The sequence below is a fragment of the Peromyscus leucopus genome, chromosome 22, assembly GCF_004664715.2.
Source record: "Peromyscus leucopus breed LL Stock chromosome 22, UCI_PerLeu_2.1, whole genome shotgun sequence".
In the NCBI taxonomy this organism is placed as follows: Eukaryota; Metazoa; Chordata; class Mammalia; order Rodentia; family Cricetidae; genus Peromyscus; species Peromyscus leucopus.
In genome coordinates this window covers 4,231,158-4,258,657 of record NC_051081.1, presented here as the reverse complement: position 1 = coordinate 4,258,657, position 27,500 = coordinate 4,231,158, and the positions used below count along the sequence as shown (strand labels likewise).

At 40.9% G+C, this 27,500-nt stretch overlaps 1 protein-coding gene across 1 annotated transcript; it reads left to right on the top strand.

The window, feature by feature from the left end:
- The first annotated feature begins 242 nt into the window (after positions 1–242).
- Positions 243–27,500, top strand: LOC114685709 (zinc finger protein 883-like). The gene is made up of 6 exons (XM_028860349.2): positions 243–529; positions 4,314–4,440; positions 5,693–5,785; positions 9,410–9,502; positions 23,484–23,578; positions 24,157–27,500. The coding sequence occupies exons 1-6, from the start codon at positions 512–514 to the stop codon at positions 25,735–25,737; spliced, it is 2,007 nt and encodes a 668-aa protein (XP_028716182.1). The 5' UTR covers positions 243–511; the 3' UTR covers positions 25,738–27,500.

Below are 27,500 nucleotides of genomic sequence, written 5' to 3'. Positions count from 1 at the left end.
TCAAAGCTCAGAGTTGGTAAAAAACAAAGGTTAAAACCGTCACTATGTGATTTCCACTTGTGAATAAGATGGATGCATGTATTTCAGGCGTGAATCTGTAAATCCTTCCTCTCTAGGTCAAGTGCAATCGTTCAGTACTGGGCTCTGTTCTCTTACGGGCTGGGGGAGGGGAGGAGGAGCCCTGCCTGGCAACACCTGTGAGCAAGAATTTGCTTTTTATTTATATATTTATTTATTTTCTTCTTGCTTGACTCACTCACTAATTGGTGCCGTCTACTGTCGCTCATCGCCAAGCCCGAAGTCCTGTCCAATCGGATAGAAGAGGCTGAGAACGGACCAATCAAATATGGAGACTGATCGCGGCGGGCAGGCCTTCGCTGTGGCCTTTGTCTGTCCCCGGCCATCTTGGATCTGTAGCCTCGTCCTGTAAGCGATCCCGAGGTCTGGGGACAGTGCTGCGGCCTCTGTCTCCCGTGACAGCCGCTGCGGGGAGGCCCGCGGAGGACGTGGGATGTCACAGCCTGCCATGGTGAGTGCGGGCGTCCCGCGGCATTGAAGTCGTCTGCATCCTCCGCCGCGGTCCCCACCCCCCTCGGCCCGCCCCTCCTGCGTGTGTGCGTGTGTGTGTGTGTGTGTGTGTGTGTGTGTGTGTGTGTGTGCGCGCGCGCGCGTGTGTGTGTGTGTGCGTGTGCGTGTGTGTGTGTGCTGTAGTCTGCAGATTGCTTGTGGGTGAGTGTGCGTGTGTGCGTGCGCTATAGTCTGCAGATTGCTCGCGAGGGCCGTGTGTGTGTGTGTGTGTGTGTGTGTGTGTGTGTGTGTGTGTGTGTGCGCGCGCGCGTGCGCGCTGTAGTCTGCAGATTGCTCATGAGGACCTGGAGGGCGATGTAGAGAACTCTTCTCTGCCTTGGGGGTTAGGTTACTTCAAGAGAGGAGCTGGGTCGTGGAGTCTGTAGTCCCTCATCGGTCAGGGGGTCGCAGCCCAGCGTGGCGGCTAGTGAGCAAAGGAGAACCCAGTTCGGGGACTTCCCACTCAGCTCAAGCTTTGAGCCCAGAAGACACAAAATTAATTTATTAAGCGAGGATAGATTGAAGTCCGTGCTTTTAGAGAGAGTAAGATGCCCTTAGGGCTTCACAGTGGTTGTCTGAGTCATCTTGTGAATTTCTCAGTTAAGGTTCCCTGTACATTGATGTCACCTACATCAAAGTAAGGTACTTAAGCAAATTTTAAGAGTTAAGTAAAATTTAAAAACTTAGGTAAATGGCTTCTTACTCATTTCTCTAGTCTGTAGAAAACACATCTCTCACCTCAACTGGATAGGAGAGAGTTTATTCTGGGACAAATATGAGTCACCATGTTCAGAAGCATGTATTTAAGTTGCCCTAAATGACATGTTCCAACGTGGATGTGGTTACATGAGCTTTTATAGTGCAGAACAAAAGAAAGTCATAAATCAGGGGATTTACCAAAGACACTAGCGGGCACATCAGGTTAGGTAGGTTACAGCCGAACATTGGAAACTGCTACAGATCTGAGGTATTACCTGATGACAGTCTTGGCTTTTGGCTTGGTGGGAGCTAGTGGTCTGCTCTATGGGGACGTTCCCAAGTTTTAAGTCGATAGTTGATGTTAGGTCACATAGAGAAGATGAATACTCAATGGCCGTTTAGGGAACTAACTATGACGAAGAATTCAGACTCTGCACTTGCAGTTTTTCAACTCGCCAGAATCATAAGTTCTAACCAGGCAAGAAGCCTTATAAAGTCTTTAAAACACATTTGGAGCTTTTCTCCAGGGGGAAGAAGAGACTTGAGTTTCCACTCTTAAGAATTTTCTGGCTGGGGAGATGGCTCTGTGGGTAAAGGCACATGCTATCAAGCCTGACAGTGTGAGTTCCAGCCCTGGGACTCACATGGTGGACGGGAAGAACTGATTCCTACAAGTTGGCCTCTCCACTTACGTGCTGAGGAGTGGTGACAGAAAAACAGTAAAAGTCTTTGCTTTCACAGTTAAGCCACCAGGCTTCTGTAAGAGCAGAAAACTATAGTGAAAGTACTACAGTCTCTAACACTGGTCTCAAATCAGAACCAAGGTGTTTCTGTTGGAATGGCATGATGTGATGGCATATGTGACCTGAAGGAAGGTGGCAGTGAAGGGGCCAGATGTAGCACGCGTGAGTGAGGCCAGAAACACCTGGGTGCATTATGTATTTGATTTTGAAGTAACTTCAAGTCATTGGGTATTGCTGTTGCCCATTATTTCCTGACACTTATATTCAGTGGCTTTATAAGGCATAGAGTGCTACTGTGGTTTCTGGGAATTGGACCCATGCCGTTGCTCCATCTAGACCTGCACCACCAGCCACACTGCCTTTTCACAGATCTGGTTATTCTTTACAGTTCATGTTACCTTTATATGGTTGAGTTTATGTACACTCAGGTCCCTGTGTATTGTTTGTGTACTGACTCATTTTTCTGAAGTATCTCTTGACTGCAAAGAGACTGGACATTTGTTGGACTGTGGTGATATATTATGTACCCTAATAAACTTATCTGGGAATCAGAGGACAGACCAGCCACTAGATTAGATGTAGACAGTGGTGGTACAAACCTTTAATCCTATCTGTCACTCAGGAGGCAGGGATCTGTCTGGATCTCTGTAAGTCCAAGGCTACACTGGGAACAGAACCAGGCATGGTGGCACACGCCTTTAATCCCAGCACTTGAGATCACATGTCTTTGCTTGTAATTGAAGTCCATGCTTTTAGAGAGAGTAAGATGCCCTTAGGGCTTCATAGTGGTAGTCTGTGTCAACTTGTGAATTTTTCAGTTAAGGTTCCCTGTAAATTGATGTCACTTACATCACACCCCTTTAATCCCAGGAAGAAATATGGCAGGACACAGAAAGGTACACAAGGCACGAGGAAACAGGAACTCGCTCTCTTGAGGCTGGGGATTTTGTAGAGGTAAGGTGGCTAGCTTGTTCTGTTTCTCTGATGCTGTGGGATGGTCTGTATGTAAATGTGTTGCTCTGATTGGTTAATAAATAAAACACTGATTGGCCAGTAGCCAGGCAGGAAGTATAGGAGGGACAAGGAGAGAGGAGAATTGTGGGAAGTGGAAGGCTGAGGGGAGAGACACTGTTAGCCGCTTCTATGAGAAGCAGATGTTAAGATACCGGGAAGCCATGAGCCACATGGCAACTTATAGATTAATAGAAATGGGTTAATTTAAGATAGAAGGGCAGTTAGCACGCAGCCTACCACAGCCATATAGTTTGTAAACAATACAAGTCTCTGTGTGTTTACTTGGTTGGGTCTGAGCGGCTGTGGGACTGGCGGGTGAGAGAGATTTGTCCTGATTGTGGGCTAGGCAGGAAAACTCTAGCTACACTCTGATCTTTCAGCTTTCACCCCAATATCTGGCTCTGGGATTTTTATTAATAAGACATTTTAAGATTCGTGATACATTCGACTTGGTAGTATTAATAATATACTTTGAGAAAATTTAAGACATGTACTTAACCTGCTATCGTGCTGTATTGTCGCTGAGGCTGTTTGAGTTTAATGTGCCTTTAAGAAAACAATCTTCCTATGCCTTGGATTTCCTATTCAGTCGGCTTTTACCATCTAAACCGAGAGCATAGTTTTAATCTTAAATTATGAACTCTTCCATGCCCCTGACCCAGAGTAATATGTGTTTCTTGTGGCAGTTATTTGCTGAAGACACCCAAGAGGTTAAAAGTAACCTTATACAACAAATATTCACCCAAAATATTGGAAGTAACATGTGGCTATGGTTTGATAACATCTGTTTGTGATTATGTTTGCTATTCTGGTCAGCCGGGAACAGTAAAGCAATGTCTTCCTTGTAAAACTCTTAAACTTTTCTATAAAGAAACCCTCTTTCCTTTCCCATACCATGTTTTCTGTGCTGGTCAGTAAATACACAGTGAAACCCTTTGTTGGGGACAGAAGGACAACACAGGGAAAGAAATGAAGACTTAAAATTTGTGCTATCTTTTGGCCAACAACACAAGAGGGAGTCTGTTTTCCTTCCATAATGCATTATTGATACACTGTAGATTGTTTCTATTATAATTCTTTGGAAAACTTTTGACTCGTATTTTTGTGATTCCACATTAACTCACAAGGATGATGTTTGTTTTGACTTTGCTCTCTACCGTGATAAGGAATACACATCAAGCTGCAGCTTATTTAAGACACTGTCAAGTCACTCCTACACAGAGAAGGACAAACCCAGTCCTTGTTCCCAGGTCTGAGGGTTCGGTCTGAAAAGAAGTGCTGTCATTCCAGGAGTTGGTGTCCTTTGAGGACATAGCTGTGTACTTCACCTGGCAGGAGTGGCAGGACCTGGACATTGCTCAGAAGCTGCTCTACAGGGATGTGATGCTGGAGAACTACAGCAGCCTGGTGTCCTTGGGTGAGTGTAACTCCCTGGAGTCCTCCTAGCAGTTGTTTTCTGTGCAGGGGTAACTGATGCACGATAATGGCACACACTTCTGGAGGACAGTGTGGCTTTCCAATACACTTACACAAAATGTAATGATCAGATGATGGGAAGTCACCGCTCAGGCATATACCACTTGTTTGTAATGGGAGAGATAAAATCTCTCAGATATTTTGAAATACTCAATTTGTTTTTTGCCCACCATATATTTACTTTCATATTGTAGACCATAAGTTACTCAGTCCTTCCCACATCTACCTCAGTAAATATTATACACCCTCTCCTCCAGACTCCCATGCCTTTTCCACACTTTTTATTTCCCCATCATTTCTTTGACATTACCTTTAGCCTTCATGTGTAACTAGAACACACAGCATTTTTCTTTTTCTGACATAGCTCACTTATGTATTACACTTTCCTAGGCAGATGCAGAAGATCTGTTTACTCTGGATACAGGGGAAATCAGGGACCAAAGAAATGCCCTATAACTTCCAGCTTTGCAAAGAAATAAGTTTAGTGGAGTTAAAGAATGGCTGGGGAAATGGGTTGTCCAGAAACTTCCTTTCATGCAAGAGTGCAGACCTGAGTTTGTTCTTCAAGCCCGCGTATATTGTTACTTTTGTTGTTGCTGTCATAAAATACCCTGGCCAAACAGCTTAAGGAAGGGAGTAATTATTTGGACTTACAGTTCCAGGGTATAGTCCATTATGGCAAGGAGGTCATGACATCAGGAGCCTGAGGCAGCTGGTCACATTGCCTGCCTGATAAGGACGCCCCCTGGAGTGATGAATGCTCCTGCTCAGCTAATTTCTCTGCCCTGGGAGCCATAGAGCTGACCCCCCTCTACCGCGCCCTCTTCCCAGCCCCCGTGTCTGCCTCCTGATTTTATTTCTAGCTGTTTCTTTTTTAATTGAAACTTAATTTAACTTCTTGCTCTTTTTTCAATTTATTCTGAAGTGTCCTCCATCGGTTTTCCAGTTTTGTTGTGTTTGCTTTCTTATTCTTTTCTGTTTACTTACATATTCATGTTGTTTGGGGTTATGTGTCATATAGTTCAAAGCCACGTAAGGGTAGTAGTCTAGTTTGCGAAGGGGGTGAGTGTAAACACTTTCTGACAAAAGTTTTTGATTTACCCACTGGAGCACAATTCCTCTCATCGAAGGGTGTCTCCTCAGGGAACCTGACTACATATTGGCAGACACTGAACATTATTTCTCATTTACAGGCTGCTGCATGGTCAAGCCTGAGTTGATCCTCACGTTGGAACATGAATTTGGGCTATGGAGGGTAGCAGATACCTCAGTCTGGAACCTTCCAGGTTAGTCAGTGTGTACCGGTAAGAGAAAAGGTCATCAAATACCTGTCATGGTGAGCTAATTTTGCCAAATTTTACCCAGATTCAGTCTTGAATGTGGTTGGCCTTATGGATCAAACAGTCTGAAGAGGTTTCTCCACTTTAACCCATCTCCCTGTTTTGTTGCTCAAGAATATTTTGTAGAGATTTAGACTCTTATTTGAGGTCAAGTTTACCTAGCAGATGTAATGACAACATGCACCATTTTATGTTGTTGTTTTTCCTGATAGATTTTTTTTTTTTAGGGAGTTGAAAAGAAATAATCTCTTTGCCTTGTCTTAGTTAGAGTTTCTATTTCTATGATAAAACACCGTGACCAAAAGCAACTTCTAAAAGAAAGCGTTTGAATTTAGGATTTTAGAGGTTAGAGTACATGATGGGTGAGCAAAGGCATGACACCAGGAACAGCTAAGAACTCCCGTCTCAAACACCAAGTAGGTGACAGAGAGGCACACTGGGATTGGCACCAGGTGTTTGAAACCTCAAAGTCAGCCTCCGGTGACACACTTCTTCCAACAAGGCCAGACCTCCTAATCCTTCCCAAACATTTATACCAAATGTGCAGTGCCTCACTAGCCCACAGAAAGATCCCATTCATCCCATTTGGTAAATATATTACTTAGAATACAAAAATAGCTTTGAGACAGTTGTATCACCTACAAATCTCAGCCCTAGTTAGTTCTTACCTCTTTATGTCACATGAAGTTGGGCAGAGTGAGTCCTCAGTGAAACCTCAGTTGACTCTTACACTGGTAAACTCACAATGGCTATGATTGCCTACACAAAATCTTCACAAGGTAAGTCAGTCAGCATTCTAACATAGGTTTTTGGGACGAATCTGATAAGAAACTATTGACAGTTGATGGATGTTGAGGAGGTAAGTGTCAGTTTTCATTAGGGGTGTGGCTCCTGATAGGTTGACCATGCTGTAGTAGATGGTCCCACAAACACCCGTGGGTAAATAGGCAGCACACATTACAGCCAGTGGGTTCTTAAGGAGGAGGGGAGGGATGGAGATGAAGTTAGCAGTGAGTGGGTGGATGTAGAGGACTTAAGGGGAGGAACTGCAATGAATATGGTCAAAATGCATATATATATATTATAAAATTCTCAAAAAATTAATACAAATATTTTTAAAAATCTCATTTGAGGGGCTCATATCAGCCTTTTGAGAGAATGTAAAAGCCACATTACCATTACCATGGACTTAGATATCTGTGATTTATTTTTCTTTCTTTCATTGCCGTGACTGAAGCTGTTTTGTTTTTGAGATGGTGATGCACATGCTACTCTTTTTTTTTTTTTTCCCAGAGCTGAGGACCGAACCCAGGGCCTTGAGCTTGCTAGGCAAGCGCTCTACCACTGAGCTAAATCCCCAACCCCAATTATTTTGTCTTTTTTTTTTTTTTTTGGTACTCTTAACATAATGCCCTTCACTCCTGCCCAAGTCATTGTTTTATTGGATGAATATTCAAGTGTTGATATGTGCCATCTTTCCTTTGTCTTTGCCTCTGTTGATCGACATCTACATTGATGATATATCTTGACTTTTAAGCAGCAGCTGCAGTAAACAGGTGTGCAACTTTCTCGCATAAGCCTGATTTCATTTTCTTTACCTCCATTTGGCCAGCAGTGAGATCATGATGTGACGTGCCAGCTCTGCACGTGGCTTTTTGAGCAGCATCATATTTCATATTAGGTTATGAGGCTTTTGAGCATTTGTTATTTTGTGTCTTACATCAGAACCTTTGTGACTGCGGTGCAGGGATGCTCTTCCTTGTGGGTTTGATACGCATCTTCCTCAGGACTGGGGTAGTATACATTTGTTCGTTGATCTATGAGCTCTTTGTTTTACACGTTGAAGTGTCTCATTTAGGCCATTTACACAGATTTCATCATCAGGTCACTTGCTTTTCTGCTGCTTGGGTGTTTTGGGTTTTTACATATTCTGAATCTCTTGTTTGATAAATAGTTTGCCAGTATTTTCTCATTCCTGAGGTTTAACCTTCATCCTGTTGATTGCCTGCTTTTCTTTATAGTCAGATTTCAATTTAATGAAATCCCATTTGTTGTTCTTTTGTTTGTGTTGACTGTGTTTTTGATGTATTTAAAAATACTGTTTGCGTTGTCCCAAATGTCCTTGCATATTCTAGAAGCTTCACAGTTTCTGTATAAGTGAGTACTTCATTGCTGGGATGATTCACACATGATAACTGTAATCATTTATGTGCCCTTATACCTTTCTACGTTCATTAGAAATATTGCTTGTATGGTTTGTTGCATCGTGTCTAGTTTAAAAATCATTGTAACACTAGTGTATGAAGTGACAGCCAAGAACTTGGATATTGTGTGTGTGTTTCTAATCTATTTTTTGAGAATTTCATACCTGTATACAATGTATTTTAATCATATTAACATTCAGCTCCTCCCAGACCTCCTTCCATATCTTCCTCTCAACTTAATGTCCTCTTTTCATAGCCTACCAAATCCAGTCAGAGCCATACTTATGTGAATGGGTGTAGGGCCATCTACTGGAAAATGGACACCCAGTCAGGGGCTGCTTCACTGAAGAACACTGGCTTTCCTCCCCCAGCAGACTTCAACCGTCAATTCTCCTCAGCTAGGAGTGGGGATTTATGAGTTTCTCTCTCTTAATGATGGAACTTTAGTTCCCTTGATCTTGTGCAGGTCCTGTGTAAGTAATTCCCAGCTACTGTGAGTTCCTGAGTCCGCTTAGTACTGCCAGTGGACGCCTGTGTGTGGTACCATGTCCTGGTCCATAGGCAGTCTTTCGATGGTCTCATCTCCAAAGACAGACTATCACTTCCCCAGAAGGCATTCATTGCCAGTCACCACTCAGCTAGGGGTGGGACTTTATGACCACCTACCCCCTCCACAGTGGGATTTTGTCAGTTTTGATTTTGGACCAATTGTGTGCATGCTGTCACAGTCTCTGAGTTCATATTTTTGGTTTTTTTTAGAGGTAGTGCTTATGAATCAAAGCACTTTTTATTTCTTTTTTCCCTACTTTTAATAAACATATGATTGTATTTATTTTATTTGAATAAGTATTTGCTTGGATGTATAGATGTATATCGGGCATGTGTCCTCCCCCATCCACCCCAGGTTTTTAATGTGCCTAGGTTATTTGAAAATAGCCTCTCTTTGTGCACAGCTTTTTCTTCTTTTTTTCTCAGCCTGGTCCATTTTCTATGAAGTCTTTTTGCATTTTAGTTACTTCATTAGTTGAGTTACTTCTCCTACAAGTTTTCTTGGTGTTTGTTTCTTTGTTTCTGTTATTGTTGTTTTTATGACCTCATTTTATTCAGTTGTCATAAATATGTGTAGTTTTTCAATTTCATTGTGTTATCTTTTATTTTTCTGTTCTGTTTACTTATGTTTAAGAACAGTCATTATTTTAGGCTATCATGCATCTTAATGTGATTTGAGGGTAATATTCCGCTCAGTAAAGAATGTGAGTTTCAGACCCACACATTTTAAGCAGAGTTCCTGACATGGATCTGCTGTCTCTCATCATTGGTCCTGACTTGGCACATCTGGATAAACTACCTCATTTCCTCTTTACAGGGTACTGTGTGACCAGACCAGGGTTGAACATCAAGTTGCAGCATGGATTTGAGCCATGGAGTGCCTCCCAACCCTCACTCTGGAGCCTCCCAGGTCAGTTGGAAGATGCTGTCCTAGGGAGGGCCGCAGGAGGACAGCTCAGCAGATGCTGGTTGTGTTGATTGATCTCTTTGCATCCACTTTCACCAAACCTAGCCCAAGGAGCTCATGGTTCTCACAGACACTTTATGCAGTGTCCAAAAAGTTCCTCATGGCTGTCCAAAGGATTGATTCAAAGAAGAACTGACATCAACACTCCAAGTTATTCAGCAAAATAGAAACTCACTGAACATTTCCAAATTTCTCTCACAAAACCACTATTAAATTGATACCAAAGGACCCAACAAAAAAGAAAAATTGAGCCAGGCGGTGGTGGTGCACGCCTTCAATCCCAGCACTTGGGAGGCAGAGGCAGGCGGATCTCTGTGAGCTCGAGGCCAGCCTACTTTACACAGTGAATTCCAGGACAGGCTCCAAAGCTACACAGAGAAACCCTGTCTTGAAAAACCAAAAATAAAAATAAAAAAATAAAAAAAAGGAAAATCATAAACTAATATGACCCTTGTGAAGATAGATGCAAAAATTCTCAATAACATACTTTGCAAACCACACTCAAGAACACATCAAAATGATTATCCAGCAGTCAAGTCTGTTTGACCCCAGAGATGCAGGGCTGGGTCAACATTTGTAAATCAATAAATGTAATCCACATAAACAGACGAAAGGACACATGATCATCTCATTAGGTATAAAAAGGGCCTTTGACAAAATGCAAAATATCCCTTCATGATGAAAGTCCTGGAGAGACTAGAGATAATAAAGAAAATTACAGCAAGCCTATAGCCAGCATCAGTCTAAATGGAGAGAAACTCAAAACATTTCCCCTAAACCAGGAACAAGAAAGGCTGTCCTGTCTCTCTATAGCTGTTCAATGTAGAAGTCTTAGCTAGAACAATATGACAACTGAAATAAATCAAGGGGATACAAATAGAAAAGAAGCCAGAGTATCTTTATTTTCATAGGTAGGGTTTTATCCATCACGCCCCCCCCCCTTTTTTTTTTCTATGTTGAGGTGTGTTTTCTTAGATTTTTTTCTAGTACATATATAGGTCTTTTAAGACATTTTTGTTGGTTAGCTACTTTACCTAACTGCTTATTTGTTTCTCTTTCTTTTTTTAAATCAGAGTGGTTTTTGTTTGTTGGTTGTTTAGGTTTTGTTGAGACTGTTTTACTATTTTTTCTTTGATTACTTTGTAGACAATTTTCTCTGTTATGGGAGAACCAATAACAATAGAAAACATTTTCTTTAAAGGACTTACGTTCAGTGAGAAAAAACTGAAGGCCAGATATATGTACTGTGGTCAGATAACTACAAAGAACGTTTAACCTGGTAGAAAGGAACAAAACATGCTTTTTTTCATTTGTTTTCTTTCTAGTCTTAGAGAAGATACTAAAGTGACCTAAATTTTAAGGAATTATTCATTGCTTTTATTTGAACTTTGAGATGACAGTTTTCTTTTTTTTTCTTTTATTGAAAATAGATTTTTTTTTCCTCACATAATATATCCTGATTACAGTTTCCACTCCCTCTACTCCTCCCAGTTTCTGGCCACCTCCCTTCCCATCCATATCTACTCCCTTTTTGTGTCTCATTAGAAAACAAACAGACTTCTAAGGGATAATTAAAATAAGATAAAACAAAAGCTAACACATTGGAGTTGGACAAGACAAAGAACCAGAAGGAAAAGTCACCAAGAAAAGGCATAAGAATCAGAGAATCACTTGTTCACACACTCAATCCCATAAAAACATTAAAGTGGAATCCATAATATATATACAGACCTGGTGCTGATCCATGCACAACCTGTGCATGCCTCCTTAGTCTCTGAGTACAGATGAGCTCTGATCATGTTGGTTTAGAGGGCCTGGTTCTTCTGGTGTCCTCTCTCCCCTCTGGCTCTTAACACTCTTTCCACCTGCCTCTCCTTGGGTTTCCCTGAATTTTGAGGAGAGGGTTTGATGGAGACATCCCATTTAGAGGTGCTTAAGGTCTCTTATTTTCTGCATATGGAGTAATCCCATTTAGAGCTGTTCAAGATTTCTCATTCTCTGCATAATGTGTAATTCTTGCAGTGGATCCCTTTATTTGCTCCCATCTGCTGCAGGAAGAAGCTTCTCTGGAGATGGTTGAGTATAGCAGAATGTCAGTAGTCAGTAGGAATCATTTGATTGCCTTTTTTTTCTTTTTTCTGTTTTTAAAAAGAAGAGTAATATTTGGTCTTCCTGTAGGTCTCAGGACTGTCTAGTCCTTGGTTCTTGGTCACTCAGGCAATCCCTGGTATGGGTTCCATCTCGTGGAGTCAGACTTAAGTCAAATCCTCTGTTGGTTGGTTACTTCCAAGAGCTTTTTGCCACCATTGCCCTAGCATATCTTCCAGGCAAAGATACTATTTTAAATCAAAGAATTTGTGACTCGCTTGGAGTTTACTTTTCTCTTTTGGTAGTATAGTGTATGGAATATCTTTCTGTGCAAAATATGCTAAAACATATGGGTAAAGGTTATTAGTTATATAGGTATTGTTTTCAGCAATGGGGCCTTGCTCTCAGTTTAGGGAGAGCATCCTATAATCTTGACAACAACCTGAGTTGTTTGGGGATTTTCCATGGGACCCCTTTGGCCAGTGTCAGGCCTGCCTACAGTCAGCTGGGTCATTGGGTAGAGTTGTGCGGATTGAAGAGACAATGAAGAAGACAGAAAAGAGTCAGTGTTAGGGTTGGGGTCGGGGTTGGGGTTGGGGTTAGGGTTAGGTCATTGCTGGACAGCCCCAAGTTTATTTCACAGCCAGCTTATATACAGTTTTGAAGGACAGAGATAGAACAATGCACAGCACAGGCATTCAACCACTGTCTATCCTGCCCTGCATCAAGGAGCAGGCAGCTTCATTTTCTATCTCAGTGTACCTCTGGCTGGCATCAGCAGCCTGCATCTAGCTAGATAGTGTGTTCCTTCTTGTGGGCTAATCAGGACTTTCTCACAGCCCTTCAAGGAGGCTCTGTGGGCTAATCAGGACTTTCTCATAGCCTTTGAGCAAACAAGCTTGAACTCTATTGACTCAGAGTAGACTTCAGATTCAAACTGGGAAACTGAGTTAGTTGTGGGCTCCCACAGGCCAGCAACCCAATTAGATATGACCCAATCCTGGTACTTGAAGCTTCAATTTTGTCACACCATTTCTCTGATTATTTCAGAGAAATAATTTCTTATTATTCAGATTATTTCTCTGGCAATTTCAGTTAGATCACCTCCATATATGCATATATTTTAGAAGCTTCTACTGTATGGCCATGAATTTTACATGATTCTTCCTGTATTCCATCCCTTGTCCCCTTCATACCTCCCCAATACCACTTGATATTTAATTCCAGCCCCTTCCATCCATTTATAACTATCAATTCTGTTTATCTTTCCTAATGAAATCTGTGTTCCCTCGTCCCTTTCTCTATTCCTAACATCTGGTTCCACAGATTGCAGCTTGATGGTCATTGACATAACAGCTAATATCCACATAGAAGCAAACATAAACCATGTATCTTTCTGGGTCTGGGTTACCTCACTCAGGATAACTTTTTTTCTAGTTCCATCCATTTGCCTGCAAATTTCATGGTTTCCTTTTTTAACAGCTGATTAATACTCTATTGTGTAAATGTACATTTTCTTTATTCATTCTTCTGTTGGGGGACATCTTGATTGTTTACAATTTTTAGTTATTATGAATAGAACAGCAGTGAACATGGTTGAACAGGTGTCTGTGTGGTAGGATGAAGGATCTTTTGAGTATATGTCCAAGAGTGGTATAGCTGATTCTTATGGTAGACCTGTTCCCATCTTCCTGTCAGCCATCACACTGATTTCCATCGTGGCTGTACAAGTTTGCACTCCTACCAGCAATGGAGGAGAATTCCCCTTGCTCTACATCCTTGCCAGCATGAGCTGTCACTTGTATTATTGATCTTAGCCATTCTGACAGGGATGAGATGAAATCTCAAAGTCATTTTGATTTGCATTTCCCTAAGGACTAAGGATAATGAATTTGTTTCCCAGCCATTTTAGTCTCCTCTATCGAGAGTTCTTTGTTTAGATATGTACCTCCATTTTTAATTCGGTTATTTGTTTTCGTGATATCTTGTTTTTTGAGTTCTTTATATATTTTGACTATTAGCTCTCTATAAGATATGTAGTTGCTGAAAATCTTTTCCCATTCTGTAGGCTGCCACTTTGTCCAAATGATAATGAAGCTTTTCAGTTTCACGAGGTCCCATTAATTGTTGATCTTAGTGCCTGGGCTAAAGGTGTTATGTTCAGAAAGTCTTTTCCCATGCCGACAAGTTCAAGGCTATTTACCACTTTCTCTTCTATCAGGTTGCATGTATCTGGTTTTATGTTGAAGGCTTTGATCCACAGTGTGATAATATGGATGTGTTTGGATTCTTCTACATGCATTCATCCAGTTTGACCAGCACCATTCGCTGAAGATGCTTTCTGAACAAAAAGAAATAAAAAAGAGAGGAAAGGACGTGACTGCTCCTAGGTATGGTGGAAAAGAGTTTTATTTGAGATAAAAAGGAGAGTGTAGCCAGAGGCAGGGACATCTGGGAGAGGCCAGAGTGAACATGACCAGGCTGAGCTGGGCCAGATGAAGTGAAGGGGAGGGGAAAGAAAGGAGAGAGAGAAGGGGGAGCAGGGTGCAGCAGCCAGGAGGCCAAAGGTACAAAGGGGTGGGCAACCAAAATGTCTGGTTTATATAGAGAAAAGCCTCTGGGGCAAGGGCAGCCCAGCCTGTGGGCTGGAGAGTTCAGGGTAGACAGTGGAATTTGCCAGCCATACCCAGAAACAGATAGGACTGAGAGATGCAAGGAGAACCTGGAGGCCATGGTTTGACATGTTTGACATGTTAAATATGTTGAAAATTGAGACCTCTGCAGTCTGTTTCTGGCTTGAAACTTAACACTTTCTTCCAATATGTATTTCTGGCCTATGTATCAAAAATCAGGTATCCATAGGTCTATGGATTTCTCTCTAGGTTTTCAAATGATGCCTCAGCAGTCTGTTTCTGGTTTGAAATTTAACATTTTCTTTCTTCCAGTGTGTATTTCTGGCCTTTTAATCAAAAATCAAGTGTCAATAGGTATGTAGATTTATTTCTAGGTTTTCAGTTTGATTCCATTGATCAACATTTCTGTTTATGAACCAATAAAATGCAGTTTTTATAACTATATCTCTGTAGTGCAACTTGAAATTGGCAATGGTGATACCTCCTGCAGTTCTTTTATTATTCAGGATTGTTTTAGCAATTGTGGGTTTTTTGTGTTTCCATATGAAGCTGAAAATTGTCCTTTTAAGATCTGTGAGGAATTTTGGCCTTTTGAGGGGGATTGCATTGAATCTGCAGATTTCTTTTAGTAGGATGGCCATTTTTACTACACTAATCCTACCTACTCATGAGCATGGGAGATCTTCCAGTCTTCTGATATCTTCTTCGGTTTCTTTGTTCAATGTCTTGAGGTTTTTGTTATATAAGTTTTCACTTGTTTGATTTGAGTTATTGCAAGATGGTTTATATTATTTGAGGCTGTGGTGAAAGGTGTTGTTTCCCTGATTTCTTTCTCAGTTTGTCATTTATATATAGGGGGCTGCTGAGTTTTGTGAGTTAATTTTGTATCCAACTACTTTGCAGAAAGAGTTCGTCTGCTGTTGGACTCTCCTGGGGTAATATTTAAGGTCACTTGTGTATACTATCATATCATCTGCAAGTAAAGATACTTAGACTTTTCCATTCACACTTCTTTTTCCCTGATCTCCTTCAGTTGTCTTATTGTTCTAACTAAGACTTCAAGTACTATATTGAATAGGTATATAGAGTGTAGGCAACCTTATCTTGTTCCTGATGTTAGTAGAATTGCTTTGAGTTTCTTTTCTTTTCTTTTTTTCCCTTTTATTTTATTTTACAATACCATTCAGTTCTACATATCAGCCACAGATTCCCTTGTTCTCCCCCCTCCTGCCCCCTCCCCTTCTCCCCATCCCACCCCCCATTCCCACCTCCTCCAGGGAAAAGCCTCCCCCGGGGACTGAGATCGACCTGGTAGACTCAGTCCAGGCAGGTCCAGTCCCCTCCTCCCAGACTGAGCCAAGCGTCCCTGCATAAGCCCCAGGTTTCAAACAGCCAACTCATGCAATGAGCACAGGACCCGGTCCCACTGCCTAGATGCCTCCCAAACAGATCAAGCCAGTCAACTGTCTCACCTATTCAGAGGGCCTGATCCAGTTGGGGGCCCCTCAGCCTTTGGTTCACATAGTTCATGTGTTTCCATTCATTTGGCTATTTGTCCCTGTGCTTTATCCAACCTTGGTTTCAACAATTCTCACTCATATAAACCCTCCTCTTTCTCGCTAATTAGACTCCCAGAGCTCCACCCGGGGCCTAGCCGTGGATGTCTGCATCCAGATTCTTCAGTCCTTGGATGGAGTTTCTGGCACGACTATTAGGGTGTTTGGCCATCCCATCCAAAGTAGGTCAGTTCCGGCTGTCTCTTGACCATTGCCAGCAGTCTATTGTGGGGGTATCTTTGTGGATTTCTGTGGGCCTCTCTAGCACTTTGTTTCTTCCTTTTCTGAGTTTCTTTTCGTTTAAGTTAATGTTGGATAAAAGTTGCTGTAAACTGCCTTTATTATATTAAAGTATGTCCTTTATATCCTGATCTATCCCGATCTTAATCGTGAATGGGTTTTGGATTTGTCAAAGGCCTTTTCTGCCTCTAATGAGATAATCATATGCTTTTTATCCTTTCAGTTTATTTATATGGTGGATTCCATTTATTGATTGTTGAACCATCCCTGCATCTCTGGGACGAAGCCTCCTTGATCAGTGTGGATAAACTTTGATGTGTTTTTAGATTCATTTGCAAATATTTTATTGGGAATTTCCCATCTATGTTCATAAGGGAAATTGCTTTGTAATTATCTTTCTTTTGGGGGACTTTATGTGGTTTGGGTTGCAGGGTATCTGTGGCTTTGTTTTTTCTTATAAAAGTGCAGGAGAGGGACAATGTTCCTTTTGTTTGCATTTTGTGGAACAATTTGAGGACTATTGACATTAAGTCTTTGAAATGCTGGTAGAATTCTGTGCTAAAACTCTCTGGCCCTGGGCTTCTTTTTGGTTGGCAAACTTAACTGTTTAGATTTCACTGGGGGTTATAGGTCTCTTTAAATTGCTTATCTGATCTTCATTTAACTTTGGGAAGTGGTATATATCAAGAAAATTATGGATTTCTCTTTTTTTTTTTTTTTTTTTTTTTTTGGTTTTTTGAGACAGGGTTTCTCTGTGTAGCTTTGCGCCTTTCCTGGAGCTCACTTGGTAGCCCAGGCTGGCCTCGAACTCACAGAGATCCGCCTGGCTCTGCCTCCCGAGTGCTGGGATTAAAGGCGTGGGCCACCAACGCCCTTCTCTTTGATTTTTAAAAAATGTGGCAGAGTAATATTTTTAAGGTATGTCCTTATGATTCTCTGAATTTCCTCAGTGTCTTTTGTTATGTCTCTATGATTTTTATCAAAGAAGTAACTGTTTCATTGATTCTTTGTATTGTTTTCTTTCTTTTTGTTTCTATTTTATTGATTTCAGCCTTTAGTTTTATTATTTCTTGCCATCTACTCCTTTGGGTGACTTTTTTCCCCTCTCTTTGTTCTAGAGCTTTCAGGTGTGCTGATAAATTACTAGTATAAGATCTTTTCAATTTTTATTTTTTTTTTATGTAGGCATTTAGTGCTATGAACTTGCCTTTTAGAATCACCTTCATTGTGTTCCAAAAATTTTGGTAAATTGTGTTTTCATTTTCATTCAGTTCTAGAAAATCTTTGATTTCTATCTTGACTCATTTTTTATTAGTAATGAGTTGTTCAGTTTTCATGAGTTTGAAAACTTTCTGTTGTTTCTGTTGCTGTTGATGATATCTAGCTAGAATCCATGGTGGTCAGATAGGATGCAGGATGCTATTTCAAGTTTCTGTTTTCTGTTGAGACTTGCTTTGTGTCCAAGTATTTGGTCAATTTTATCGAAAGTTCCACTAGGCCTAAGAATAAGGTGTATTCTTTTGTGTTTGAGTGAAATGTTCTGTAAATATCTGTTAGGTACATTTGGTTTATCATGTCAGTTAGCTCCAGCATTGCTCCATTTAGTTTTTGTATGGATGATCTGCCTCCAATATCAATGTGTCTTTCAGTATGTGATTCAAGCTATAGTAGTGTTTCTTTTATGAACTTTGGTGCCCTTGTATTTGGTATGTAGTTATTAAGAATTCCAACATTGTCTTTCTAGTGGATTTTTCCTTTGATGCATATGTAATATCCTTTCCTATTTCTTTTTAGTTTTGGTGTGAAGTTTATTTTGTCAGACATTAAAATGGCTACACCAAATTGCTTCTTAGATCCATTTGCTTGGAATGTCTTTTTCTAATGCTTTTACCCTGAGGTGATGTCTATCCTTGATGTTAAGGTGTGTTTCTTAGATGCAGCAGACAGATTGATCCTGTTTTCAAATATAATATGTTAGTTTTCGCATTTTTGTTGGAGAATTGAGGCCTCTGATGTTATCAATGAGCAGTGATTGTAGATTTCTGTTACATTGTTGTAGTTGTTGTTGTTGTTGTTGGTGTGTGTGTCCATGTCCCTTCTTTTGACTCCGCTGGTCTGAGACTATTCCCTGTGTTTTCTTGTGTGTAGTTTATTTCTTCAGGTTGGAATTTTCCTATTAGAACCTTCTATATTACTGGGTTTGTAGATACTGCTTAACTTTGGTTTTATCATGGAATGTCTAATTTTCTCCATGTATGGTGATTGAAAAGTTTGCTGGGTATAGTAGTCTGGGTTGGCATCTGTGGTCTGTTAGAGTTTTCAGCACATCTGTCTAAGCCCTTATGGCTTTTAGAATATCCATGGGGAAATCAGGTGTGTTTCTAATAGTTCTTCCTTTATATGTTACTCCATTTTTTTCCTTGCAGCTTTTAATATTCTTTCTTTGTTCTGTACATTTATTGTTTTGATTATTATGTGCCATGGGGACTTCTTTTCTGGTCCAGTTTCTTTGATGTTCTATATGCTTCTTGTATTTTGATCAGCATCTCTTTCCTTAAGTTAGGGAAATATCTTGTATGATTTTGTTGAAAATATTTTCTGTGCCTTTGACTTGTTTTTCTTCTCCTTCCTCTATTCCTATTATTCTTAGGTTTGGTTTTTTTATAGTGTCCCAAATTTCCTGGATTTTTGTGCCAAAAGCTTGTTTAGATTTAACATTTTCTTTGACCATGGTATCCATTCTTCTGTTGTGTGTTCAATGCCTGAGATTTTCTCTTCTATCTGTTGTATTCTGTTGGTGAGGCTTGACTCTAAGGTTCCTGTTCAAGAACCAAAATTTTAATTTCCAGATTTCCCCCAGTTTTGATTTTTTTTTTTTATTGATTCTATTTCCACTTTCAAGTTTTGAATTGTTTTATTTATCTCCTTCTACTTTTTTGGGTTTTTTTTCTATAGATTTTTAATTTTTTTTTTATAATTTTTTTAAATGGTGTGTAAAGATACTTTTTAAAGACCTCTGTTATACTCACAAAGCCTATTTTAAGGTCTTCTTGTTCTTCAGCTATTTTGGAATACTCAGGGCCTGCCTGAGTAGGGTTGCTGGGCTATAATGGAAAAATATAGTCGTGTTTGATATTGATTGTTATGTTTGCCCTGTCATCTAGGCTTCTGGTATTGGGAAGATTCTAGATGCTGGTAACTAGCCCTGTCTTTGTTGGGTGGGTGTATTGTTCCTTGGTTTCTGTTGCCTTTTCTGGGTCACAGGGGAGTGTGTTGCCTGATAGGAAATTCTGCTGGGATTCTGATGGTTGTGGCCACTCTGGGTTTTAGGTAAAATGTATTTCTCAGCATTGACAACTGACACTTAGGAATGGAGATGGGTGTGGGAGGGGCTGAGGGGTCTACAGGAAGGGGGGGAAACAGGGTATCCCACTAGTATCTCCTTGGTTCTCTGGGAATTGGGGTAGAGACTGAGAAGAGGCCACAGCAGGTTTGCTACAGAGCTGGGGATGAAGCTGGGGCATTGGACTTGGAGAAATGGAGGGAGAAGTAAAGATCTGCATTTAGCCTGCTTGCTTTCCTGGTCCATGACCTATGGGTTTCCAGGAAGCGCCTGCTGGAGTTGGGGGAGGAAGATTAGGAAGAGAAGTATGATTCTCTGGAGATGGGAGCAGGGGTGCAAGATGGCAGCAGCTGGTAGTCTGCTGCAGAGCTGGGGATGAGCCTGGGGATTTGGATTTGGGATTTGAGGGAGAGGTGGAGATCTACCTACTAGTTATTCTACCTACTTCTCTGGCTGGAGAGATGACAGTTTTCAAAAATTGGTAGATGATAAATTATCTAATATAAATTAAACATTTGATGGTGATCATGAATAGAATATAAATTTGAAAGTCAGCAGCCCAAACATAGCTTGTTTTTAAATTTCTCTGTATTCTCAAGAACTTCCTATATGTATTCAATGAAATATGATCTACTCCATTTTCTCCTTCAGGTCTCCTTATGGTCCCACAACAGTCCTTGCCCCACTGACTTCATATCATATTTTCTTTTTATGTTTTGGTTTTTATAACCCACTAAATCCAGTTAGTACTGTGTATAACAAGCATGGGTGTGAGGCTATCCACTGGAGCATGGGAAAGCTATCAGAACCATATCCTCAAAACAGAACGATGCCTTATCCTTAACAGCAATCCACTGTCAGTAGCTTCTCAGTAGAGTGGGTCCTGTAGATCATCTGTCTCATGTAAGACTGGATTTCCCCTGGCTTCCTGGACCTTGTGCTTGTCCCATACAAGTAAACACAGCTGCTGTGAGTTCATGAGGGGGATGGGATGTTCAGAAGACAGCATCCAAGCACTCTTCTCCATCCTTTGGCTCTTACGTTCTTTCTGCTTCTGTTATAAGATTTTCTTTGAGCGTTGGTGGTGCTGGGGTTGATGCAGATGTCCTGTTTGAGCCTGAGCACTCAGACTCTTGTTCTCAGCCCCGCGACTAGTTATCCTCCTCTCTGCTGGCTGCTATCCACTGAGAAAAGAAGAGCCAACTCTGGCCAAAGTTGAGAATAGCCCAGCTCTGTGGGTAACAGAAATATTTAGAACGCAGTTTGACAGTGTGGCCATTCAGCCCAATAACACCAGCAGCTTCTTCCCAAGGTAGCAGTTTGCCCTACCCTGCCATGGGCTTTTTGACCAGGATTATAGTACTGGGGATTAAACAGTTTTAATGTAGTTACTAGTGCATTTTCCTGTGGGACTTCTAAGAGAATGAGACAGGAACATCTGAGTTTTCAGGATACGATGGCAGATTAGTTTTCTTCATGGTATTATGGGAATAGGGAAAATATCAACAACAAAGGAGAGATTGTATTCAAGGTGGAGAGAGGGAAATGTGCTGGAGATCAAGAAACATGCGTTTCTTTATAACTTTATAAAGGAGAAAAGCAGATAGGCAAAGCAGAAAGGAAGCAGGAAACAGTTCATACCCCGAGCTCCCAAAGTCAGAACTGTAAAGTAAGGCCAAGTGTAAGGTAAGTATGAAGAGCTCTGTGTCCAATAGACTAGCATTTTTGAACACAGTACACACCTCTTTTCTGTAATGTATTAAATACACCGCTCTGGTGTATCTCACACTGACTGCCTGGCAGCTTAGGCTTGGAGAAGAAGTCGATTGCATTTATCTTGGAGTGCCTTCTAGGCTTGGGACTTGAAAATGAGCAGTCACAAAGCAGGGAGACTGGGGCCACATTGACACTATGACAGATGGCTGCATGAGGCAGTTGTGAAAACTGCTGGTCCAGATGCCAAACCACTGAGTAACTTAAGCCACAGGGAACCTTTGATGGGCAATACTTGGGAGTCACACACTGTGTGAGAAGTGGGCCCCAGTCCTTTGTTGTAGTTCACTTCAAAGAGCAGGAAAGGGAGACCGTTATTAGCAGATTGTTTGGCCTCCAGACCCTCCTCCCAGCTGTGTATGCTTGACTAGCATAATCAGACCAAGAACCCTGAACTTAGGTCTAGCAGATCTAGTTTTCAGTCCTCTTTCTATAATGTGATTTACTATTGGTTGGTCCTGAAAACATCAAGACCACCCATGTCCCAGTTTCCTCTGATCTTCCATAGTCCAAAATCTTTGGCTTAGACTTCCCCTTTTGCACAAAAAATGGGGCCTTTGGGAATTATTCTACTCAATCCATAAAGTAGAGCTTGTCGATGTCAGAAGTGGCTCCTTTTGTGTAAACAGTGAGGTTTCTTAACTGAATGCAGCCGGGTTGCTCACAAAACAGTGACCATCCCAGCTCTCAGCCAGAACATAGCACCAAGAGTGAGCTGAGAATTAAAAAAAAAAGTTAAACTTAACTTGATCCTAAGTAGCCTAGTAATAGAGAACACAGGTAAAATGTTTCTCTGATAATTTGTTTACTTTCTTTCTTTTAACATATTTTTACTATATTGCTAGTGTTTTCTCTCTAGAAAAAATAATACCTGACAAGAAGTTGATGGAAGCAAAAAAGTATTATTGTTTTAAGAAGCCCATGTAAATCCAGCAAATGAAAAAGATGAACAAAACTTAAGATAGACTAAATGAAGAATTTGAAGAAAGTTGCTTTCTCGTTTTTTTTTTTTTTTTTTCAGGTAGAAAATTTGCATAAGTAAATAATTAGTTGTGTCTCAGGACAAAGTAGATTAATTGAATTACATGTGCATAGAAATCCTTTCCTTAACCTTTATTCTTGCTTATTCAACTATGCTTACACCCTTAAAGAACTGATACAGATAACCATTAGTTCACATACAAAAGAGGTTCAGTGTAGAATAGCACTACAAGCCCAGATAATATATTAGAGAAACGGAAAGGACAAATGTCAGGTCAAAACTGATGTATGGAAATCTACAGCCAAGAAGTAGACGGATACTTTACCTTACTTGTTTGAGCCAAGCACAGCAAAGCCTCAAAGAAAACTGACTAAGCCCTGGAATTCCGATTCTTCTTTTTGAAATTTAAAAAGTTTTTTTTTTTCATTATGCATACCAATCCCAGTTCTCTCTCCTGCCTCCCCCCAACCCCACCTCTCCATTCCATCCCCTATCCACTCCTCAGAGATGGTAAGGCCTCCCTTGGGGAATCAACAAAGTCTGGCATACTAAGTTGAAGCAGGACCAAGCCCCTCCCCTGTGTCAAGGCTGAGCAAGGTTTCCTACCTTAAGGAATGTGTGCCAAAAAGCCATTTCATGCACTCGGATAAGTCCTGGACCTACTGCCAGGGGCTCCCCAAGCAGATCTAGCCACATAACTGTCACCCACATTCAGAGGGCCTAGTTTGGTTCCATGCAGGCTCCCCAGCTGATAGGCCAGAGCCCATGTGCTCCCACCAGCTTGGGTCAGCTGTCTCCATGATTTTCCCCATCATGGTCTTGACCTCACTTGCTCCTGCAAACCCTCCTCCCTCTCTTCAACTGAAGTCTAGGAGTTCAGCCCAGTGCTTGGTTGTGGATCACTGTATCTGCTTCCATCAGTTACTGAATGTAGGCTCTGTGATGACAATTAAGGTAGTCACTAATCTGATTATAGGGGAAGGTAAGTTCAGGTACCCTCTCCAATATTGCTAAGAGTCTTAGCTGGTCTCATCCTTGTGGGGATTTCCCTGGCACTAGGTTGTAATACCTAGTCTTGCAATTGTTGCATTAACTCATTGAAGACATATATATGTGTGTGTGTGTGTGTGTGTGTGTGTGTGTGTGTATGTATATGTATATATACACACATATGTATATATATATATATATATATCATAAGTGAATATTTTAAAACTTATTCCTTAAAGATACAAAGACACTATTTGAATTGCCTAAAAATTCTTTGTGTGATTCATAGACTTTGTTTGTTTGTTTAATGTCATTTTAGATGTGCGTAATTTAAGTGGCCTGGGAAATCAAGAGACAAACTTGTGGCAAGTTGAAGTCACCAACGGCATTACATCATATGAACAGATGGTTGAAGTAGGTACAATTTTTTGTATATGCTAAACCACACTTAAAGTATAAATATTCAATAATACTCTACTTACTCAGGAACTTAATCCATAGCATACTATACTAACTCTCCACAATGAGCCTGATAAGATGGAGACTGGAAAAGGACCTGATAATTTTAATATAACTGAGACTCATGGAGCATCTTAGTCTCTGCTGTTAGAACCAAACTTTGCAGTATATACATACTATTTGGAGCCATTGAAACTCTTCTATTAAAAGATAATTTTATTGATACATAAGAAATCTCATATGTGGGAGACCTGTAATTAAAGTTTGGTGAATATTGCAATCTTTGGATGATGTCACATTTCCTGCCCAAGACATGGCTTAGGTAGGAAAGAGAAGTAATGTGTATTGGATAATATTTGGTAGCAAGACTAAACTCAGTAAAGAGTATGAAATACACAAAGATCAGCACTCCAAATGTAATGATTGTGAGAAATTTTTTTATTAAGAAATCAGACCTCAGAAATATTGGGAAACAGATATTGGTGAATAGCCTCATGGTTTTATAAGAATGTAACAGATTTTTCTGTCTCAAGGCAGAACTACAGATTCAAGAGAAAATGCATCAAGGGGCAAAACCGTATGACTATAACCAATGTATGGAAACATTTGATCAGAATTCACAGCACACCATGAATCAGACATCTCAGTCACATGAGAACCCCTTTGGATGGGAGGAATGTAGAAAATCCTTCTATTATCAGTCCACCCTCACTCAACATCAAAGATTTCATATAGGTGAGAAACTCTATGAGTCTCCGCAATGCTGGGAAATTTTCCCCTGGAAGCCCCAAGTCAGTGTACAGGACACATTTCATGCAGGTGAGAGACGTTACGAGTGTGAAGAATGCAGGAAGTCTTTCCACCGGAAGGCAAACCTTATTCGACATCAGAGAAGAACACATAGCAGAGAGAAGCCCTTTGAGTGTATAGAATGTGGGAAAAATTTCTACTGTAAGTCAGATGTAACTCGACATCATAGAAGAACTCATAGTAGAGAGAAACCCTACGAATGTGTAGAATGTAGTAAAACTTTCTACTGTAAGTCATACCTTATTCGACATCAGAGTAGAACTCATAGTAGAGAGAAGCCCTATGAATGTACAGATTGTACTAAAACTTTCTACTGTAAGTCAGATCTTACTCGACATCAAACAACTCATAGTGGGGAAAAGCCTTTTGAATGTAATGAATGCTCCAAAACATTCTACTATAAGTCAGACCTCGCTAATCACCAGAAAACTCATACAGATGATAATCCCTATGAATGTAAAGAATGTAGAAAAACTTTCTGCTCCAAGTCAAGCCTCAATCAACATCATAGGATTCATACTGGTGAGAAGCCCTATGAATGCAATGTATGTAAGAAAAGTTTCAATTCTAAGTCAAACCTCACTGAGCATCAGAGAAGAACTCATACTAGAGAGAAGCCCTATGAATGTAGTGAATGTTGGAAATCCTTCTACTGTAGGTCAGAACTCATTAATCATCAGAGGACTCATACAGTGGAGAGATACTATGAATGTAAAGAGTGTAGGAAAAATTTCTACTGTAAGTCAAACCTCAATCAACATCAAAGAACTCACACAGGAGAGAAACCGTATGAATGTAAAGACTGTAACAAAGCTTTTTATTGTAAGTCAAACCTCAATCAACATCAGAGAACTCATACAGGTGAAAAACCTTTTGCATGTAAAGACTGTACTAAAGCTTTCTATTGCAAGTCAAGCCTTGTTAAACATCAAAAAATTCATTCAGGTGAGAAGCCATATGAATGTGAAGAATGTAGGAAAACTTTCTTCCAAAAGTCAGATCTCACTCGACATCAGAGAACACATACAGGTGAAAAACCCTATGAATGTAAAGATTGTAGCAAAACTTTCTATTGTAAGTCAAACCTCAATCAACATCGGAGAACCCATACACATGGAAAACCTTATGAATGTAAAGAGTGTAGGGAAACATTCTGTTCTAAGTCAGAGCTCACAGAACATCAAAGAAGTCATACAGACGAGAAACCCTATGTGATGTTTAATATCGATTGTCAACTTGACAAGATCTGGAATCATCTGGGAGACAGGCCTCTAGGCATGCCTGTGAAAGATTATCTAGATTAAGTTAGCCTCTGGGGAAGTCTGATTATCTTGATTTGCTTAATTGAAGCAGGAAGACCCACCGTAAATATGGTGGCATCATTCCCTGGCCTGACGTTATGTACTTTATGGAAAGGGGTAGCACCATTCTGTAGCCTGGGGTTCTGGACTACATGAAAAGGAGAAAGGTAGATTAAGCATGGCCATTTGTTGTTTTCTGCTTCCTGTCTGGATGCTACCCGACTAGCTGCCTTAGGCTCCTGCCACAGTGACTCCTCTGCCGTAAGGGCTTGTACCTTCAAACTGAGCCACAGCAAAAAGTACCTAATCTAGGAAATTGGTTCCGAGAAGTGACGTTGCTCTGATAAATTCGGCGATATGGTTCATGGGCCATTGGAAATGGTTTTCATGAGGAATGTAGAAGATTTGGGGACTTTGGGCTAATATAACCTTTGAATGCTATGCTACAGAGCTAAATAGGCCATTCTGGTGGAAGTTTATAAGATCAGGAGGCAGAGGGAAGTACAGGCTGTGGAGGCTTGGCTCATAAGGCCTCAGAGGGGAATAAGAACTGTCAGGAAGTGGGCTGGAGACCATTTGTGTGATTCTTTCCAAGAATCTGGCTTCATTCTCCCTGTGTTCTGAGAACTCAAGTAATGGCGAATTTAAAGAAAATGTGCCGATCTATCAGGCGAAGAAAATTTCCCAGTGGGAGTGTATTTTGACTGACACAGCTTCTCGTAACAGCACTTGTAAAGTTCACAGTGAAAAAACTTGCTTTGAGCAAGTGCAAAAGTGATCCAGACTTGCAGCATCTCATGGATTAAGAAAGCCACAGCAAAGCAACATCTGTAGGCAAGGCATGTATGAAAAAAGAGGCTTTCTTAAAAGAACCTGCTTTGCCCCAGGGCAATAGGAAATGTGTGTGAGTGCCCTGCTGCACCTACCAAAGGTTTCAGCTCATGACAATGCAGACGTATTTGAAAGTAAAAAGCCAGGACTGAGAATGCAGCTGCAGGGGTTCCCTACTCTTTGAAGACAACTCCCCCGGGCCCCTGGACTCCCCTGGGCTCCCCGGGGAAGTGTTTCTGTAGGGTCAACACACTCTAGGTGGCATAGCTGTGATCCAAGAGGGCACCTTACATGTCTAATGAGCAACAGCTCTTGGAAGTTTTGTGTATGTAATAATAGTTTCCTAAGCATGAAAGGTGGAATACTGAAGGGGTCAGGTAGACTTGCTCCAGAGTTTCAGATGGCAGTTGTGGCTAGGCATTCTAGATCAGGACTGGAGTTTCTACACGGAGGCTCTGATTGGCCACTGCATGAACCTGTGAAGGTGAACTCTAAGTTGCCATGGAGACTCCAGTATATAAGTGACACCAGGACCATGGGGGCATCCACCAAAGAAACCTACAGGCAAAGAGTGGGGCCAGCTTTAAAGAAAGCCACAGGCAGCAGAGATGGAAGGTCTCAAGTACTTTGGATTCCAGATGACTATTTTACAAGTCTCAGATGCTGGACATGGAGCAGCAAGATTTACTGTTTTCTCTGCTGGGTTTCAGCCCTCATTTTTCTTTTCAGGAATAGGAATGTTTACGCTTTGCTTTTATGTATTGGTACCATGTAACTTCCTTTTTTGGTATTAAGGGACCTCACAAATAAAAGATTGTTTCAGATGAAACTTGGACTTTGGATATTAAAACAGCATTGGAATTGTTGAAGACTAGGGACTTTGGGTGTTGTACCTAACACACTTTGCATTATGAAATGGCCATCAGCTTATGGGG

Excerpts from the sequence above, each read along its gene's own strand:
- LOC114685709 (XM_028860349.2), top strand. Across the intron at positions 5,786-9,409 it reads CTCAGTCTGGAACCTTCCAG|GGTACTGTGTGACCAGACCA; the intron begins GTTAGTCAGTGT and ends TCCTCTTTACAG. Across the intron at positions 23,579-24,156 it reads CATATGAACAGATGGTTGAA|GCAGAACTACAGATTCAAGA; the intron begins GTAGGTACAATT and ends TTCTGTCTCAAG.